We start from the raw sequence: 19,894 nt of genomic DNA, 5'->3' as shown, positions 1-19,894 counted from the left end.
CCCCCAACCCCAAGAGCTTTCTAGGGTCCTCTTTTTCCTCATTGGTCTGGGGTACCCGTGTTGCCATTGTCCATGGCTGGTCTACTCCTATAAGAGAGACCGAGACCCCTGCCTTTCTTTCCTTTGAGAACTCCCAGCCATATTCCCCGTCTTCCGAGTGGAGACTGCCTTTGTGACTGACTTTCATCCTCATGACCACTTGGGTTAAGTGTGTGCCTCACAGGAAGGCAACACAGGCATTGCTCCAGGAACTTGGAACTCATTGACCCTAGAACACCAATGAGGGGAAAACCAGGAAGAGGATGAGTACTGCACAGAATGTACCAGTTCTTCCCATTCTAGAATCTGAAAGAGATGGTGTGGGAGCTCATCTGTGGGGTCATCCAGACATGGGGAGAATGCAGAGCCCTCATAAAGGCCCTCAGATATGCAGCCAGTAGGGAGCCGGTGGAGTCCACCAGTCTGCATATAGCTTTAGATTTTTCTGGGAGTCCAGATGCAAGGTGTAATTCCTCAGGGAATGATGAAATGGTGACATAGCTTTTCATATGTCAGGTCACCAGTGAAATTGTGAACCTGGGTAACCTGCATTATTTATGTACCCCTTTTAAACACAGTAATTTAGAACAGTGAATTAAGACTTGCATTACTTGACTTTTATTTTAATTCATCATTTTAAGCTTATACATTACACCTGAGTGAAAGGCGTACTCAGGTCATCTTTTGTATTTTTTTTCTTTTTAGCAGAGGACCCTTGAGTTGCAGCTAAAATACCTTCATATGCCAGGGTGAAACCCAGCACAGGCCCTTATATGACAGAAAGGACCAGAATAGTGATATTTTAAAATAGATTTTATTTAACAAAGTAAACATACATCTTAGGATATTTGTCATTCTTGTCATTCTAAAGGCTAGTTTTTGTTTTGTTTTGTTTTAACAAAACCATTTACATAAAATGCTAGGCCACCCAGAATGTGACACAAAAATCATGGTCTTAGACACCTTTTATTCTGAAAAGCTAACCCTAATTTAGATATTTTTGGAAAGATCAATTTTTTAGAATTGCCTTCTGGGGCCAGAATTGATAATAAAATTCCCTACACACATAAAGCCATACATGTTTTTGGTCCAGGATTAAAAAAAAATACTTGCTTATGAAAAAGCGTTAAGGTGATGGGGGAAGGCCAGGGGTCGGGGGTCAGTCCTTTCTCATCTCTGATTTTCCCCAATGTTCCTTAGTACCTGAAGTGGTCCCCAGGGTAAAACTACCCACCCGCCTGTCACCGGCACCGGCTGGGGGTGTTTCTGTACCAAAAGTACAAGAAGCGTCTTGACCCGAGCGTCCACAGTCACAGCCTTGCAGCCTCTTATCTGCAGTCCCAGGCAATGGAAGCATTCACGGATGGCTTAAGGGCCCAGTTCCAGGAAATTCATTTTTATAACCTCCCTCAAATTGCAGAAAGATAAGCTTCTGAGATTTTATCAACCTTTCGGAAAACTCCAGATCACCAAATAGCCGTTTTCAGCTTCAATCCCTTAAATCCCTGCTTAATCTGCTCTTTCCCAGAAAGCAGCAATTGACTCACAAGTTGAAAATCTACACTGCTTCAGGCTGGTGTTGAGTTTCTGCCAGCTAAGCCCAGATGACAGCTGGACATTTCCTAAATGGACTCTGCAGATACGTGAGACTTAGCTTGGTGGGTTTTCCTTTTGATATCTGTAGGAGGGGGATGAAACACAGCAGAGTTTAAAGAACAGAGATGTGTTTCCAAACTTGGCTTAAACGCAAACAGGTTGTGGGCAGTGGCATAATCCGAGCAAAGAGGCTGCCCCAGAACCCCAGGGACTTGGAGATGAACTGGTGATGGAATAGCTGGTCTGGACGGCCCAGGTGCCAGGTGCCAGTGCACTCCCCAGAGTCCCCTGGCTACTCTGTGATCTGGAACAGTCAGGCAGTCATTGCCGAGTTCCCTGTTTGGAGCTTTGTCCCACAGCGCTGTTGTGCACGAATGCACTGTGCATTGAGGTGCGCGGTGCCACTGGATTTCCATCTACAGTTGTTATTTAAGGTTGCTTAGATGGGTAACACCAGTAACAGCACCAAGAATACAACCATAATTGGGTACTGATTTCATCAGTTCTAAGATGTGCATTTATTAATGTTTTAACAACTCTGGAACTGGGATAGATCTAACAATTGATAATGTGTCATTGTTTAATTAGTACCATTCTTTATTTCTTAGTATGGGTTTTACAATTGGTGTCGTCTTAGATGAAATACAGCTCACATCAGGCTCAATGCTACGGGAGCCTGGTGTGAGCTGTATGTGGGGCAGCCTCCAAAGCACTCAGAGTGTACTGGGGAGACACAGAAGTAAACAAAGTAAACAACGAGAAACATGATAAGCCTGACAATAGAGACATGCAGTCAGCAATTCGCAGGAGCCGGGTAGGGAGCAGGTGACCCTCACCTGGGGATTAGACACATGGTAGTGCTGGCTGAGTTAGGTACCTCTGGTGAGGCCTCTCAGTACCGGTATTTGTCCATTTTGGAAGAACCTCCTGGAACACAGGTTACAGATTTTGGCCTCATCTCTTTGGACGCCTCTGAGTGGTCACCAAAACCCAGATTATGAAGCAAATCTGTGCACATGGATTGATTTAAAATGTTAGGAGGTTATGAGAGTGTAGGCTGAAAATTGCCTAAAATGTGAGTCAGAGAAAAACACAGACCCATCATCTCTGGAGTTTGCTTGGACTGTTGTCAGCTGTCCCCATTTCCAAAATATAAAATTGAGAACAGCTTACTGTCTTGGAGGCACTTGTTCAGATTTAGCTTTACAAAATAAATATCTCCAGATGTGATTGTTTTATGCAGAAGTCTCCATGGCAATGCAGCTGAGGCTTGAATATGTTGTTAAAAATATACACTTTGCATGATCACAATACTATTAGTGGCATGATTTTATTTTCAGGAAATGATAATCACCTGAAGTAGAATATAAGTAAACATTTTGTATCAGACTTAAAGCAGAGCCTCTAATAAAGCTTATTAACCCGATTATTAATCTCATACCTCTTTACATTCTGTGCACAATACCTGTGTCTGTCATGGTTTAAAATTGGGATTCTTCTAAGGAAATTGCAAATGCGTGTATGTACCGACATATTTCTATCTTTTCATGTGATGGCAGTTTTACATAATGGAAGTTGAAGTTGGGTTCTAATTTCAACTTTGTCCTAGCGTGTTGTAATAAATCTTCTAATTCAGTTTCCACATCTGTAAATGGGGATGGCACTACCTATCTTGAAATGATTGTTACGATCATTAAATAAGATGATCGCTGACTGTGCATGGCACCTGGTAGGCGTTTGAACACGTGGTAGCTTGCTTCCTCTCCAGCTTTTATCACACGCTTGGATTCATTTCCTTCCATTTTTAACATTAATTTTTATGTTAGAAGTGAACTACAGGCTGGGCACAGTGTCTCATGCCTATAATCCCAGCACTTTGGGAGGCTGAGGCGGGTGGATCACCTAGGTCAGGAGTTCGAGACCAGCCTGGCCAACATGATGAAACCCCATCTCTACTAAAAATACAAAAAATTAGCTGGGTGTGGTAGTGGGTGCCTGTATTACCAGCTACTTGGGATGCTGAGGAAGGAGAATCACTTGAACTGGGGAGGTGGAGGTTGCAGTGAGCCAAGATTGCACCATTGCACTCCAGCCTGGGCAACAAAAGCAACACTTTGTCTAAAAAAAAAAAAAGTGCACTACAAGAATATTTTGTTGTCGACTGTTCTTTAATGCGACATTCAAGCTTTAATTGAATTCAAAAAGGAGTTCTTTAAGATTGGGGCTTAAAAATCAGCTCATTCCTTTATTCTGTACTATACAAACTTTTTTGTGTGTGGCCGTGTGTCCTTGAGACCGCACCGTTGGGAGCTCTCAGCCTCCCGTGGTCTTAGGTTTGACACCTCTAAATAAGAATCATGACATTCGGGTAACTTTGCAAATATGGGTGGTGCCCTGTTAAACTAATCCCCGAGGGTGTCAACTTCAAATAGAAACTAACAAAGGACAAAAAGTATAGTTGACATTGTTCACTTTTTGGGCTGAGTAACACTTGGATTTGTTCTACTCAAGGATCTTTGTTTTGTCTATTTGGGCAGGGGATCTGCACCCTAAGCGGAACTGCATGACAGCCCCATGGAAACCAGTGCAGATAAGATTGTGTCCGAAGGACAGGGCAGGCTTCGCTCATAAACAAGTCAAGATGCCAGAATCATCTCCATTTGCATATTGCCCTCGCTTTGAAAGTGTTCTTCTATTTAAAGATGTTTTCTCTTCCTTCCAGGGTGGCTGTGCTGGCTCTGGCTGTGGCAAATGTGACTGCCATGGAGTGAAGGGACAAAAGGTGAGTTGCCGAAATTTAAATCACAACATTTCTTTTTGAATTGGACGGTAAGTACTACATTAACCGTAACCGAATAATCAGCAATTCGGGTGAAAGCCTTATTACTGTTTTGATAATTTCCCCAGAGCAATACAAATGAAGCCAAGCCAGGCTTGACATTACTTCTGAGTAGTAATATTGTTATAATAGCTCTTCTCCAAAGAATGTAATAGTATGTGACAATTAATGTAGAAAAAGATATTTGGTTTATTTGCCTTTTTGACTCTAAGAGTAACAAGTATAGTGGCAGAAAATCTGTTGAATCTATTGTATTTTTTGAATTGATATATAAGAACTAATTTTAGCATTTTTCTGGAAAAGGAAACTAGTTCCTATTCTACTTGAGGGCCTTCTCTTCAAATTAGTATTTTTAAACCATCTTTTAATCCATCACACGCTTGTCTAGATTTATTTATAAAAATACTGCCTGGGAAACTTAGTGTTTCCCAAATGTAAAATTAAAATATATTTCTTTCCAAGCAAACTCTTCCCTTCCCTCTCATTTAAGAACCAGGGCTCCAGATAAAGATGTTTCTCTGGAAGGCAAGTTGAATCTGTGCATTTCAGTTGGTTGGAAAGAGGGTGCCTGACTGTTTTTTTATCCAGAAAACAGTGCAGCGTCCTGGTACTGTCTGTGGGTCACCATGGAAACCAGGTGTGGCCGTGAGGAAACGCCACCACCTTAAGCCACTCGGCCTCTGGTGCAGGTGTGTGCAGCAGGTTGGGACCCTATAGAATGGAGTGTGCTCTGTAGGATACTGTTTCCAGAAAGCTGAAGGTGTCATTCTGGCCAGCGTGTGAATTCTTACTTCCCTCCCTGGCATGCCAGAGGTTTTATGGGGCCACAGACTGATGCTTTTGAAATTCAGCAAATTCTAGTTTACAGAAAATTCTGTGGTTTCTTTTTGGCTATCTGCTGAAATGCCAACATTATTATTTTTAAAAATATGCCTGATAGTTGGTGGCACTAGTGTTAACCTGGATAGTTTTTGAATGAATGGAGTACGTAAGGGAAGTTTCACATCTTTTCTTATCAACTCTAATTTATCTTCATGCTCTGTTTGTTCTCTTACTTGGGAATTTTTTCTAGCGATTTCCAGTGTGCATGTTCCAGAGTTATTTTAAAGTAGAGGCAAGTGTTTCTCATGCCACAGACATTTTGTTAAAAACCTAACTTGAAATATACAAGTGAGCTCACCAAACTCATAAAAATGTCCTTAAAATGATAAAATAGAGAACTTTGGGGTCCCGACAAAGAGGAAGTTAAGGCCTGGATCATGATTACTCTGTTTTCCACGTGACTTTGAAAGCATCAGGGCTGGAGCCAAGTTGGCCTTGCTCCCTCCTAGGGACAGCAGGGTTGATGTCCACCTCCATTTCCATTTGTTTCTGTCCAGCTGGCAGGCCTTGGCGGCCCCTCCTTGGCTCTGGAGCTTTACAGACTTTCTTATTCTATCCACATCTACAAACTTATATGTATTTTTTAGGCCAGACATGGTGGGTCACGCCTGTAATCCTAGCAGTTTGGGAGGCTGAGGCAGGAGGATCACTGGAAGTCAGGAGTTTGAGACCACCCTGGCCAACATGGCGAAACTCAGTCTCTACTAAAAGTACAAAAATTAGCCCAGCGTGGTGGCACACGCTTCCAGTCCCAGCTCCTCAGGAGGTTGAGACAGGAGAATCGCTTGAACCCAGGAGGCGGAGGTTGCAGTGAGCCAAGGACGCACCTAGGCGACAGAGCGAAGCTCTAACTCAAAACCAAAACCCAAAACACTTGTAATTTTTTTAGCTTAATCTATTTCAGTTTTTCCCAAAAATCCACTCATCAAAACATGACAAGGGAGAATGATAGGGTGTAGCCTTCCCTACCTATCAACTGACATCTCCACAACCTGGTAACACCCCTCAGAGCCAAGCCGCTTCCACTCCGAGTGGGCTACACATGTGTGGGAAAGACAGGGAAGGTGGTGTCCAGCACCTGGCCTGAAGGAAAGGGGCCTCCTGCATTTTATCTCAACATTGCCCAAGGAGGAGCCCTTGCTGGGGGCGGCCCTCTCCACCCAGGCGAGGTCTGTGCCTGTGCTGGCTGGGAGCCTTTGTAGGGCCTGCACCCTGCTCAGGACAGGAAGGCGGAGAAGCGTGGGGCCATGTGGAAGTTGTGTCCTAGGGAGGCTCCATGCCAGCTTCCTACAGGGGCCAGCTTTAGCCTTGACACTGGGAGTCAGCAGAGCCCGGGCCGGGACTGGGATGGAAGGAGCAGGATCCTGCTCTCCTCCTTGTGTGGCCTTAGCCAGGTTTCCCACCAAGGGACCCAGGCCAGGGAGCCCAGCACCTCCAGGACTTTTTTTGGCCTGATCTGCTCCTCTACACTCCTATTTCTCCATTGCCAACGTTGGGGTTCTTACTGTTTTTTTAAATTTTTTTAATTCCATAAAGAACATTTAAAATAAAATGCTAGCAAGCTCTACCTTAGACCATTCTGAATTTGTGATTTAAAAGGCAGTGATGATTGGATGGGTTCAGAAGGCCTCTTGAAGTCTAGGCCTAGGATAATAGCTAAATGGTTTAGTATTATATCATTTTAACAGAAATAGAGAAGGTCTATTTTTTTCTCATCTTGAGCATAAACATTTCATGTCCTATGGTTCACACAGCATTGAGAAGGGGAAAGAGCCCTTCCTCCCACTGACAGAGGAAATTTTAAACAAACTTCCCCTTATTGTCTTGGAAGTCCTGTTAAAATAATCAATTTAATGATGTGAAATGCCTCAAGCTTCACTGAGCTAGGGTTTCCGATCTGGTTCCCCTTCTCTCATCCCAAAGTCAGCTAAGAAAGAAATGTACTCTAGGCTGGCAGGCCAAGAGAAGAAATGGATCCTCCTCAGTGGCTGCCACCTTCCACCTTCTGCACTTTCTGCCACCTTCTGCCACCTTCTGCACCTTCAGAGTGTCCCAGCCCTAGAAATGCCGACCTAGTATAAAAACAAAATGACTAAAGGGGTTGGAATAATGGAATGCAAATCTACTGGTTTAAATCACTAGTCTGCTTATGAGCTGCAACTGAACGTCTGCTATCCTCATAGAAGTTATTTTGATATTCCCGAATGTCTACATATTAAGTTGATTTTGATTGGTTGTTCTTTAAACAGGACAGTAGGAGGCACAGCTCAGATGCAGTTAAGGTTACCAAGCTGTGTCAGAATGTCACAGCCTTCGAAATTTGGAAATTATTACTTCTAAGACATATTTTCCCACATCTCTTTGAGGAGTACTTTGACACTATTTTGCAAACCATCAGTATCCTCAACAGAAACGGGAATATCTCCAGTGCAAATCTCTTTTGACTAAGTTCTGCTTTCTATGGAGATATGACAGAATGGACAAAATGTCTTATATTCTATAGATACTATAAATACCTTTTAGTGCAACAGATCATTGCTGGTGTTATAATCTTATAGTTTTCAAGTAATCAGTAAATACTAGATAGCTTGATCTGAGTTCAACAGTTAAATTCAGCAGGTTTCTACTGGATTTCAGAGAGTCTTTGCTGAGTTGTTTATTTTCCCACTTGCTTGGAAAGCCACTCATATCTTCAGATGTTTTCTGTTAGGTAATTAATTTGGCCTTGCACACAGTGGCTCTGTGCTCCTCCAGAGACCGCGGCAGTGTGGGAATGCTGTCTGCTTGTACTGATTAGGGTTTTGAATGCTTGCCTTCACAGAAATAGCCAAAAGTTAAGCTCTTCTTTTGCATGATAATTTGATTTTCTCAGGTATTTAAGATAGTAGGAAAGGCGACACATTCCCAGAAGTTACTGCTATATGCTAAGGAAATTAACCATTTATGTTTTGCTAAAATAGAATTTGCACAAGACGTCTTTCAAATAATCTAACCTGGTAGCCCACGTTTCCATAACACTATCACCATAGTCTGTGACCCTGTAGTGTCCAAAAAAGGGAATTTAAAGTTAAACTAGAGATGGAAGACTGGTGTACATAAATAAATAACAAGGCGAGAGTAAACCATCAAATTCCAGGAGAAGCTGTTGAGAAAACAAATACAAAAGTCTTTCTGAGAAGGAAGTGATCCCTGGGACCTGGAGCATAAAATCAAGGGACAGCTTCCCCGATTCAGCAGGACCTCAGCCTCTCATGTCCTCACTAATTTGCCAGGCTTGCTTGGATATAGACTAGGTTCATCTGTCACACGTATGTGTGAAGACACATGTTAATTGAACTGCATTAATCAGAGAAAACAGCTCTTGGGACCAGTTGATAAATGCTGTCATAGCAAAGGTTTGATGGTTTCTACTATAGTGACTCTAAAAAGGGACATTCCCAAGCCACAGTCTTGTGAGCAGAGTCTTAATTAAGCAGAATTGTAGCATTTCTAGTGAATAGTGACAACTGTGTGGGTATCTCATATCTTCTTGTAATACTTTAACCCTGCCGATACCCAGATCCTTGGCAAAGATATAGAGAAACAGCACATTATCCTGTTATTACTAATCAGATTGTCTATAAATCACAGCTCCTGTCTACACTGGCTCTGCATTTCAATAGTACTGTCATCAGATAGAACAACCAAGATTGCTTTCCAAGCAGAGACCTTTGACAATGGCGTTGCTTTCTGTTTGTCTAAAATGTGTACCTTATCTGATTTGAAAAGGCTGGAGAAGTCTGTGGCCAATCTGGAAGTGATTTCATTTCTGGCCCAGGAAATCTGGGAAGAGTTTAATGTCGTGTACGGCTGAGTTTGTACAGGATACCCTTTTCCTTTGTTATGGCAAACAGTTTGTAGCTTTACCAGCCATTTAGTGCCTAGATATTTGACACAATCGGTGTATGTCCATGTCACACCTTTGTGTAAACCTGTCTCTCTGCATCTCAACATTTGGCTGTAGCTGCTGCTTTTACACAACAGATCTAGGCCAGGATAGAAAAATCCTGGCTTGTGAGTGTCAGAGCAAGAAAGAGAAAGGGACTGTATCTTGGGCCAGGCCTGGGGCTGAGTATGTTTTATGCACATTATTATAATATCGATTATGCAGTGGAAGAAACCAGCCAGCCCAGGCTTTTTCCACTTGGTGGTATTGACAGTTTGAGTGGGGTAATTTTTGGTTGTGGGTCTGTCCTGTCCATTGTAGGACGTTGAGCAGCATCCCAGCTTTTACACATCAGATGCCAGGAGCACCCCCACCCCAGCAGTCCTGACATAAATGTATCTCCAGCTGTTGCTAAATGTCTCCTGGCAGGGGGTGGGGGTGCAGACTCAGCCTAGATTGAATACCACTGAACTAACCCCATCTTCTATAGCTAATAAAAGACAAATAACAGGATTCAGGCACTAACCAGAGTACGACTCAGTTTCTACTCCTTCAGATAAGCAGACCCTAATCTGAGGGAGTCAGGCCAGCTGAAGACACGGCTCGGAATATCCCGAAGTCTTAAGCAAGTTCCTTTCCTCTTACTGACTCTGTGGTGGACCCACCGCGCCCCTGGCCACCTGCCAAGGACAGCAAGCCTTCTGAAGCCTTTCTCTAACGGGTCGAGACGGGGAGGACTGCTGGAGGACCACAAACAAACGAGCCTACTCCTCTGGGGCCCTGGGCAGACCTCCCAGTTCCTGTTCTAAAGGAGTCAACGTGGGCCTCCAGCCTGGTTCAACAAATAACCCACAGCGAGCCCCTTTGTGTGACAAGGGGCAGGTCAGACAGTCAGCAGCCACTCCTGCCCCACTGTCCCCTCTGAGACAGGTTGGGGTGCCCAGCCCGTCAAAACGTGCATCCCACCCCATTCGGGATTGCTTTTCCCTGTGCCATAGGAAGAAAGCCTAAGGGGAAGGCATTTTGAAGTAAGCCTGTTTCAGGCCTGTGAGAGGGCTGCAGAAACACCCCAGCGTGAGCACCGGCTCACCCGCCAGCCCCTGCCTTTCGGAAATCCTGGTGTAGACTCCGCTCCACAGGAAGCTCCTTGCTCTGTTTGAAGGCTGGTGGTCTGAACTGTGTCTCCGCGATTCCCCAGGCCGTGGGCATGGCCGTGCTTCTCAGCATCCTCTCTTTGACTCTCGATCATCGACTTGTGCCTCTGCCTCCTCCACATCTGGAAGAAGTGTCTTTTCCCTTTTCACAGGCTACTTAGAGCTGGAGAGGGGTTGCCTCTGTCGATCCTTAGATACACGATTAATTAACGCATATTTTTCAGTTGTTACTTTGCTGGGAACTTTGAGAGACGCAAAATAAGCATTCTTAGTATATTTCTCTCAAGGACATACAAAATAAGAAGAAAAATATTATCTGTAAGGAATGCCATAAATTTAATACCTAAATACAAGAAGAGAAGAGGACAGATTTTCCAGTCTGTTGAATTAGATGTGCCATTTTACATTGATTGTTTTTTATTAGCTCCCATTGCCAGAGACATTGCAGCGTCTACGTGATAAGGAGTTTAGGCTTGAGCTTGCATGCTGTTTTTAAACACATCATCTGCAACATTCTAGTCGTTTTGGTGCTATATTGTAACAATTGTCAAAGTGCCTTAGAATCTAACACTACCTTTAAGGTATGGGACTCACTTTTTCCTAAGATCATAAATTTAGGGTATTTTCTTAATTGTAATTAAATCTTAGATGAAATTCCTTTTTGAGACAGGGATTGTACTTTATTTGTATTTTTGGAGAATTCAATGATCTTCAATTTATAAATATATTTATTTCCATGATCTTTCCTCTAATTTACACATGGGTAACAATAGACATAGTTTTAGCCATGTTTTCATTATGAAATTAAAACATACAAGGACAGAGTGCTTTAAATATTCCACTGTATAGATGGACTGGCTCTTCTCCTTTTATTCCTTGTTATTCCTAGTATCTGTGTAGAATAGATTTGCATCTCCAGTAATTACTAAAGAACAATAATTATCTTCTTGTATGATTATCTTCTTGCATAGCTTCTTTCTTGTATGTGTTGTTTTTAACAGAATATTAAAAAATTTTCCTATAAATTATATTAACCATTGTTTTAAATGTTAAAGGTGTTATGCTTCTTCTTATATATTGAATTCTTTACTCAAGCACATGAAAGCAAATATTTTTGTGTAGACTCTTTGTAACTTTGGATAAGTTAATTCATTTGAACTAATAATGGTGAGTTATTAATAATAACAGTAATTTATTAAGTACTTAATATGTGAGAGGCACTGTGCCAGATTTGACTTAGTGAGAATTTCAAATCTAGTCTATTTAAAAAGAAATTCAATTTTCTTACTTATAAAGTGTGAAATATGTACCATAAAATCAAAACACATTAAAAAGTGCTCCTTAGTATACAATACTAAGGTGGTTTAAAAAATAAATATGAGATTTGTTTAGGTAGTGCATTAAGCATATTTGAAATTACTAATATATTTTAGATCAATTGAATGCCTTTGTTTATACGTGTTTTGAATATTCCTGAGAGACAATAGTGTCTAGTTTAGCCTTTCCCAAAATATGATCATCTTTAGGATGTCAACAGATGTTTCCTCCGGGATGGAAACGGGAAGAGGTTCCAAGGACAGAGGCATTTGGGGAAAACTGAGTTCAGGTTAAATGGACATTTGTTGTTTTGCCCTGGGATGTCTCAGAGCCTGTAATAAGATAGTGTATCATCTGGACCTTCCGTGGGTGCTGCGTCATATGCAGTTCCCCACACTTATTTGACCCCCCCTTTTTTCTTCTTCTTTTTTTTTTTTTGAGATGGAGTCTCACTGTCACTCAGGCTGGAGTACAGTGGCATGATCTCGGCTCGCTGCAACCTCTGTCTCCTGGGTTCAAGTGATTCTCATGCCTCAGCCTCCCAAGTAGCCGGGATTATAGGCGTGTACCCCCCCACCTGGCTAATTTTTGTATTTTTAGTAGAGACAGGGTTTCACCATGTTGGCCAGGCTGGTCTGGAACTCCTGACCTCAAGATACTTGCCGTCGCGGCCTCCCAAAGTGCTGGGATGACAGGCGTGAGCCACTGTGCTGAGCCTCTGACCTTTTTTATTTCTCAAGCCAGGAACGGCCTTTGTGAAAGGGTGGATTGGTGGATAAAACCTTGAGTCTAGTGTGAGTTCCCCCATCTACCCACTGTTTTTCACCAAGTTGTTTTAACCAAGTTATGCCCTGACCTGGAAATACCCCAGAATTGCTAAAAGAACTGAATGGGGGATACTGTACGTAAAAGCACTTAAGAAATTTACAGTGTCACACGTGGGGACATATGCATGTCATGTGAATAGCAGCTGCATTTTGAAGTTGCAATAAATGGGAGGAAAATGTGCTTGTTAGCTCAGTTCTAGACAGATCCATGGATAGAAAGACATAGACATGGATCCTCATCCAGCTAAGTATTCACAATCCGCAGGTGAAGCCTGGAAACCCAGAGAAATGGACCTGTTCCATCCATGACAGAAGCGCTCCCAGGACCTAAATTAAAGGGATATTAGAATGTTTTGAGAATCTTGGCAGGACCATTAGGTAGTGTTTGTAGCTTTTGGATGCTTTTGGTGGAGGGAAAATGAGATGGGCTCACTTGGGAGGTCTGCCTGCAGTTTCCATCCAAATTTCTAATCAGCGTTGTGGTTTATCATCCATTTCCGGAATCATTACCCCTTAAAATGTGAGGAAAACGACTCTCCTTTTCTTCAGTTCCCCAACTTTTCCAAATACTGCTGCGAGTTTCTGTTGCCAACAGCTTTTCCCGATGTGCGTGTACTTACCGACGTCCAGACTCCTTCCTCCCATCGGCCAGCCTTGCTTGGTCTAGCTACTATTCAAAGGGGAACATGCGTGAGATGTCACTTTGTTTTTGCCACCTAATGGATTCTACCCCCCAAAGTATCTGACTTTGACACTCAGGCTCATCTGCAGGACCCGAGGGTGTCTTCCCTCCCCTCCCACTGGCTGGCTAAATGGGTTAATAGAATACATTCTCTTTTCCTTTTCCGTGTTTTGTCTGGCGTTTGCAATGCCAAGATTTTTTTCCAGATGTCCCCTATTTCCTATTTCCACATACCGCACATGAATCATCATCTGGCAGAGGAATCGTGAGAATCCATGTGATCAGCGTGGGTTCCCACATTCACCTACTTTTGTCTTTTTTGATAGTTCTTTGAAAACAATGAATTTTTTAAAAAATATGCCTGAATCCAAAAGTAAAATATCAACAACGTACCCTAGAAAGGCCCCTGGAAGCAGATCCATGCTAAATGGTTTATTTTATTCCGCACATGAGGCCCACCCGTCGCTGGCTCCCCATGCCTTGGACGTCACTGATACACATACATCCCCTTCCCGAACAGGGAGAGTGAGCTGCACAGTCTCGTTTCCAGCTCCACTTCCTATTTCTGCCCACCGTAAAATGTGCCCTTTTGCCATGCGCTGTGGGACCCGTTAGACTCGGGAAAGACCATCATACAAATTGATGGCTCTTGATTTGCAGCTGTATCTGGAGCTCACTGAACCTAGTACAGCTTTAAAAATAGGGAGCTGATTCTGTTTCCAAGTTCAGAAGGAGCAGCAGAAAACTAAGTATCTTGAATGGCAGATCACATGCCGTGACTTTTAAAGCCCAGAGCACTCTCCAGGAGTGCAGGCTGTCATCGGTGTGGCCCAGCATCGGCAGCCTCTGTCCTGACTATTTATGGGAAAAAATATTTTTTTGTAAATATGATCTTGACAAAACATTGGCTGGCAGGAAAATAGCTTTCTTTTCAGGGGAGCAAAATGAGAGTGTGTATTTTAATTCAAGATCAAAGACTTAACATAAAACAAACCCTGACAAACGAAAACTGGCCAATGGAATTTTCCTCCTGTTTGTTGGTAGAATATTTTGAGCATTCAAATACGTTTCTAGACAGCAAGTTGTGATGCTAGATAATTATGTAGTGTGGGTGTGGAGAACTGCACGCTCAGAAATGGTATTAACAGAACCCTCATCCTTGTGAAGTGGTTTAGCACAATGTGCAATTAAACAAAGGAAGAATTAGTCAGAGTTAATGAGCAAACCAGATGACTCTGGGGACGTGGTGCCCATTTGTCAGATTTTTCTTCCTTTGGCAAATCCATTAAACATGGTAAAAGTATACTTGATCTAGCTTAGCCTTGGTTAATCACATAGTTTTATGAGTTTAATGCTAACTGGCTCCAAATTCAATGATTCTGGATTTCCTCACATGAGAATCTGACACAGGAAGCTAACAGTTATTCCTGGCTAATTTCTAAAAAGCTGTAGTGAAATCAGAAGGGTTAAAGACCCTTGGTACGGTTTCTCCTTTATTAGATATTTCGACAAATACATGAAGGTGATGAATGATAGATGTGAATTTCTTATACACGTCTTGTTAGAGCTTGAGGACTTAACCAGAGAATTTTCTGTGGGTGTCCTGCTGTAGCATGTTAGGGCCTTAGGTTAGTTTGCCCTCCTAGGTGAGAAATCCACAACCCTAAGACTTGAGTTCCCAAGTCTGTGGCATGTGGTGACATGCTTGATTTTGAAGTGGTTTTCCCTAGAAGATTGGTAAATGAATGACATCTGTCTATAGTAGAGCCAGTAAATTCCTTGAGCTGGAGAACCAATGTCCCCTCATCCCAGTGCCTCTTTGTCCTATGGGCTCTTGCTGTACCAGTGGGCCTGGGTGGTGGCCAGCGGCAGTCCTGGAGCCTGCCCTACAGGATCATGATGGAAGACGCCAGCCAGTAATAGCACAACTGAACCCCCAAGTGAACACTCTGCTAAGACCTCCAGGGAGGGAGAAGGCACGGCTGCGAGAATGGATGTCCCATGGGAAGAAATTGATCTGCAGGGGGCAGGGAAGGGCAAACCGAATGGTCATTCGCAGGCCCCAAAAGCTGAGGCAGCCGCTCAGGTGTGATGGCCCATGAGTTACGCCTCCAAACTCCATTTCCCTGTTTGTCATCAGGTTTTTCCTGATTTGGAAATGTTAGTACTTTGAGAAATGTCCACGGACAGCTGTGCCTCCTCACCTCGCCCGTCTCACTTCCACATATAAGACTCCAGAATGTTAAAGGACACATCTCCATGAGTGTGAAACTGTTCGTCACTGTTTGTCTCTTTGTGTCCCCATGTGGGGCTCCCCAGTCTCATCGATATGTCCTGGGCAAGGGCAAGAGGCACCTCGGTGGATCTTGTTCCCAGACTGACTGTCTCCTCACCACGCCGGCTGGAAATGCCATGTGTTTTTCTGAGTCAGGGCTTTGGGAGGCAGCACCTTGTCTCCAGGTTCTTGGAGTTTTATGGATGCAACGTCATTAATCATCCCGACGGGGCTGATGTGGGTGGCAGGTGTTGGATTCTGCCTCCTGATTGGGAGGAGGGGCTGGGTGCCCTGCCCTGGATCTGAATGTAGAGGCCCTGGGTGAACAGGTGTGCCCTGTCCTGCCTGGACCACACATCAGGAGCCCTGGGAGCAGAGGTTCCGGGCAGCTGGAGGCCTCCTTGCTTCTGCCTCTGCACGTGGAACGTGCATTTCTTTGCAGGAGACCGTGGCTCCACAGGTGTCCTGCCTGTCAGGGCAGAGGAACATACCACAGGGGGACTTCCAGCAAATGCGAGGAACAGCACGCCGGCGTGACTGGGGCAGAAAGCAGAGTGGTGTTTTCTTCTTTGGGGGCCTTTGATAGGGACCTGGGCAGGGTGTGGTCGGGGCCGGAGGTGCAGTGGCTTCTGCAGGAGGCTGGGGAGGCTCCCTGTGGTCTTAGAGGAGGTGGACCATCCCGTCCCACCTCACTCACCCCCTTTACCCTTCTTTCCTTTATAAAATTTCTGCCCTTTCTGTTCCTCCCACCACAATTTCTCATCCACTTTTCCTTTCTCTCTGTTCAGGGCTCATGTACATCTGTGTGATTTTCCAGGGAGTCACGACAAGCCCTGATGACCCGTGCCTGCCACCTGTGTGCTTTGTCCTCTCTACTTCACATGTGTGCATGCACATATCACATGCATGCACACACCACACACGCATATACATGCATCACACACATACATATACACACACCACACACACATACATACCACACATACCAAACGCACCACATACATATACATAGAACACACACCATGCGCACCCACACCACACGCACACACTCATACACACACACACTTTCTTCAGGAACCCCCCAGCCCTCCACCACGTGGCCTGAATGGAGCCCTCCTTGTCCACCTGCTTCGGGCTTGGCTCTGCTCCTTTTTCCTGAGTGGGGGGTTTGGGAGGGCACTGCTCTTGGGCACTCAGTGTGGATTTGATGTTGTGGAAGGGGACAGGAGAGCTGGTGGGCCAAGCTGGGAGGGCAGTTACCGTGGAGTGAGAGCCAAGGCCAGCCGGCAGAAGTCACCCACAAGAGGGTGAACGTCGGAAGTGGGGCTCAAGGAAATTACTGACATTTTACAAAGTATAGGCATAGGGTTTTTTCTTTTCCCCTTAGTCTCCCCAGGATGCTGTAACAGAATACCACAGACTGGGTGGTTTCAGCAGCAGAAATGTGTTCCTCCCAGTGCTAGAGGCTGGAAGTCCAAGATCAAGCCTCCAGCAGATTCGAGGTCGGCTGTGGCCCCCTTCTTTGTAGGCAGCGTGAGGGTGGGGGCCCTCTCTGGGGTCTTTTTTCTAAGAACACTAATTCTGTTCATGAGCCTCATCCCCTCCCAAGGCCCCACCTCCATGCCATCACCTTGGGGGTTAGAATTTCCACACAGGAATTTTGGGGGCATGGACATTCAGAACACAGCACTTTTATTATCCTGGGATGCGGGACGTGTACAGTGATGTGTGATGACAAAATGCATCCCAGCTGTGTTTAGGTAACTGTGTACTTGGCTGGAAATTTGTCAATCTGAAAAAATTCGAGTCATTCAGATTTAAAGTTGAAAACCTCCTACGAGGGAAGAGTTGGGACTCTGACCTCTAAAACCCTTCTAAATGTTAATGTCCTCTGAGTTGAGATCTTTCCTGGGAAGCTGGAGGTACTTCAACACTCTACTTGGGCCTTTCTAGAGCAAAAGCTATTTTACGGAAAAGAACTTTGGTATGCAGTACATGTCAGAACTGTCCACTCATCTGAAGTGAAGGAAGATCAGGCCCATAATGGGTGATTACTTCACAAGCAGACATTTCCTCAGTGTCAGCTATGTTTTCGGTGATGTATTTTGAGGAAAGGGGAGCGGTGACTCTGCAGTATTGAGCCAATGCGCCTTCATCCTCCCTGTCTCTTCACATCTGCTGATGGGAAAACCAAAGTTTGTTGAATCCCCAGTGCCATCTCCGGTTTTCCTCCCCTTTTTCTTTTCTGAAAAATCACGATCCCAAGTTGAAGCAATCACAGCTGGGAAATTTTGTTACATTTTCCTCACTGTCTGTGGTTTTTTCCATTCGCTAATCAATTTGGTTCTCCATATTTTATTCCTAAAATCATTTTATCTGGGCATGTGAAGTGGACGCTAGTACTTGAGTCACTCTATTTAAATCTTGCCTGACTTTCTTAACCAGCTGTTCTGATTTCTGTCCCTCGTCTACAGACAATTGACCAGATGCCATTTCTTTGATCTTCCTATTGGATAAGGCCATGAACCGAAAGGGAGGGGGAAATAGATCATAATTTAGGAACGTGGGAGTTGGTATAAGCATCCGTTTCCTTTCCTGTCTCACTCATTTGCCTTCAGGAAGTTATATTGTTAATCCGAAATGTGTGTCTTACCTGTGTTTAAAAGAAAGAGTCCCCCAGCCTGGAGGCTGCTCATTCGCATTCTGGGTTACGTGTTCCCTTCCAAGGCTTCCCTGTTCTCCTTGCCACGTGGAGGGGGCGCAGGAGCCGCCTGCTGGGTGCGACTGGCCGGAAGTGGGTAGTGACGGGCCCGGAAGCGGGTAGTGATGGGCCCGGAAGTGGGTAGTCATTAAAAGCTTACCTTGCACGGAAGCTACTGGGTGTGTGCCCTTCAAAATTGGATTTTTAAAGGAATCTGCTTCACCCAATGACAGAGAAGAACACACATGTTCTTTTCCATCCTGTCCAATATTTTGTTCCTGATGTATACCCGCCTCCCCACCCCGCACCGCCACTCCTCAGAGGCGTCCTGTGCTTGATCGCGGGGTGTCAGCTCTGGAAACATGTGGGTGATTTTACTGCAGAAGCACGTGGCTTGGCAGGTGCTCCGCGATGGTCCCGCCCAGCTGCGCTTCCTGAGTCCTGTAAGGCGCGTGTATGTCCCTGTGCGTCCCTTTCCCACCTGTCACCGGGCACCTCTTGCCCAGCGAGGGTGACGTTCAGATGGGCACCTGAGGACTGTGTGTGCAGCGAGGTGTAGCTCCTCCCAGGAGGGTGTATTTAGGGACCATAGGGACCAAGGAAGGGCTCTGGGATCAGCCTCTCCACAGCGGGGCCCCCTGGGCTCCCCGGAGACCCGAGACAGGGCTGCCTCCCTGTCCTTGCCTTATTTGTTATCCCGAAATTCTGGGCCTAACCCACGGCAGGATATTTATGTGGAATATCAAATAGTTGTTAAAAAGATGACTGCTTTCCCTGTTTCTTCACAGAACGTGCTGATTCTCCCTGTGGAGAACCAAGGGTGGGCGCCTGTAGGTTTAGAATTCCCATGAGAGCTCAGTTTCCACCAAGTTGGCAATTGTATATTTGGGAGTCAAGGGAGGGCCCTTTCAGGGTGCTTGGCTGACTGGCCCTCTCTTGCCAAAGAGAAATTGCCTCAGTGATGTGTCTGAGACCTCAGACCCTGGGAGTGGGAGGTCAGGGGGTGTGGGAACCAGGTGCCCCCAACCTGCCTCTTAGTGAAGCTTCTGTCTCTTTATGTCTCTCTGTCTCTGTCTCTTTGTTTCTCTCTCTCTCTCTCTGATTCTGTGTGTGTGTATTTGTGTGTGTGTGTGTGTGTGTGTGTGTCTACCATACCCATACTTGGTCATCTATCCCCCAATTGATACAACTTAAAAAAAAATTCCATATACGTGGGAAAATGTCACATGTTTATATACTCTACAATCTATTTTTATTAGAAAGTTTATACCTCATAATTTACAAACTGTAACGCAATTGGTCTGTTTCCACATCTTAGTTTCTAGCCAAAGATCTCAATATTTTAGTCTATTGACATTAAGTAGTTAAGAAAAAAAGGCAGGAAATGATACTATAAGTTTAATCTTTAAAACATCTACAAACTAGGCATAGTGAAAATGGCATTAAATCAGATCTTACTGATAGAAATTTTTAAATAATTGGGCCACACCTTGGATTAAAATATATCTCCATATTATCTTTTGAAAACAGGCTTGCCAATTTTATGAACAGCATTGAGGTGAAGAGAGATTAGCAGCTCAGGGAAGACCATTTTTAAGTATTTATGAAGTAGCTATTTATTGTCTTAATTAAGCACCAGCATTTTGTATCGATTTTG

The 19,894-nt window shown here is 44.3% G+C and overlaps 1 protein-coding gene across 5 annotated transcripts in view; it reads left to right on the top strand.

Moving 5' to 3' along the window:
* The window catches only part of COL4A1 (collagen type IV alpha 1 chain), a 155,429-nt gene that overhangs the window by 58,381 nt on the left and 77,154 nt on the right, over positions 1–19,894 (top strand). For 4 of the 5 annotated variants that reach the window (XM_058438064.1, XM_032151314.2, XM_032151313.2 and 1 more), the window contains exon 2: positions 4,358–4,417. In XM_058438064.1, coding sequence (XP_058294047.1) covers positions 4,358–4,417 — 60 coding nt within the window. Of the gene's footprint in view, positions 1–1,595; positions 1,698–4,357; positions 4,418–19,894 lie in introns of those variants that run through there. The other variant, XM_058438063.1, reaches the window with a different exon arrangement.

This window comes from Hylobates moloch, unplaced genomic scaffold (assembly GCF_009828535.3).
Source record: "Hylobates moloch isolate HMO894 unplaced genomic scaffold, HMol_V3 SCAFFOLD_4, whole genome shotgun sequence".
Lineage (NCBI taxonomy): Eukaryota > Metazoa > Chordata > Mammalia > Primates > Hylobatidae > Hylobates > Hylobates moloch.
The sequence above is the reverse complement of the archived record's forward strand: the minus strand, read 5'-3'. Positions and strand labels throughout refer to the sequence as shown.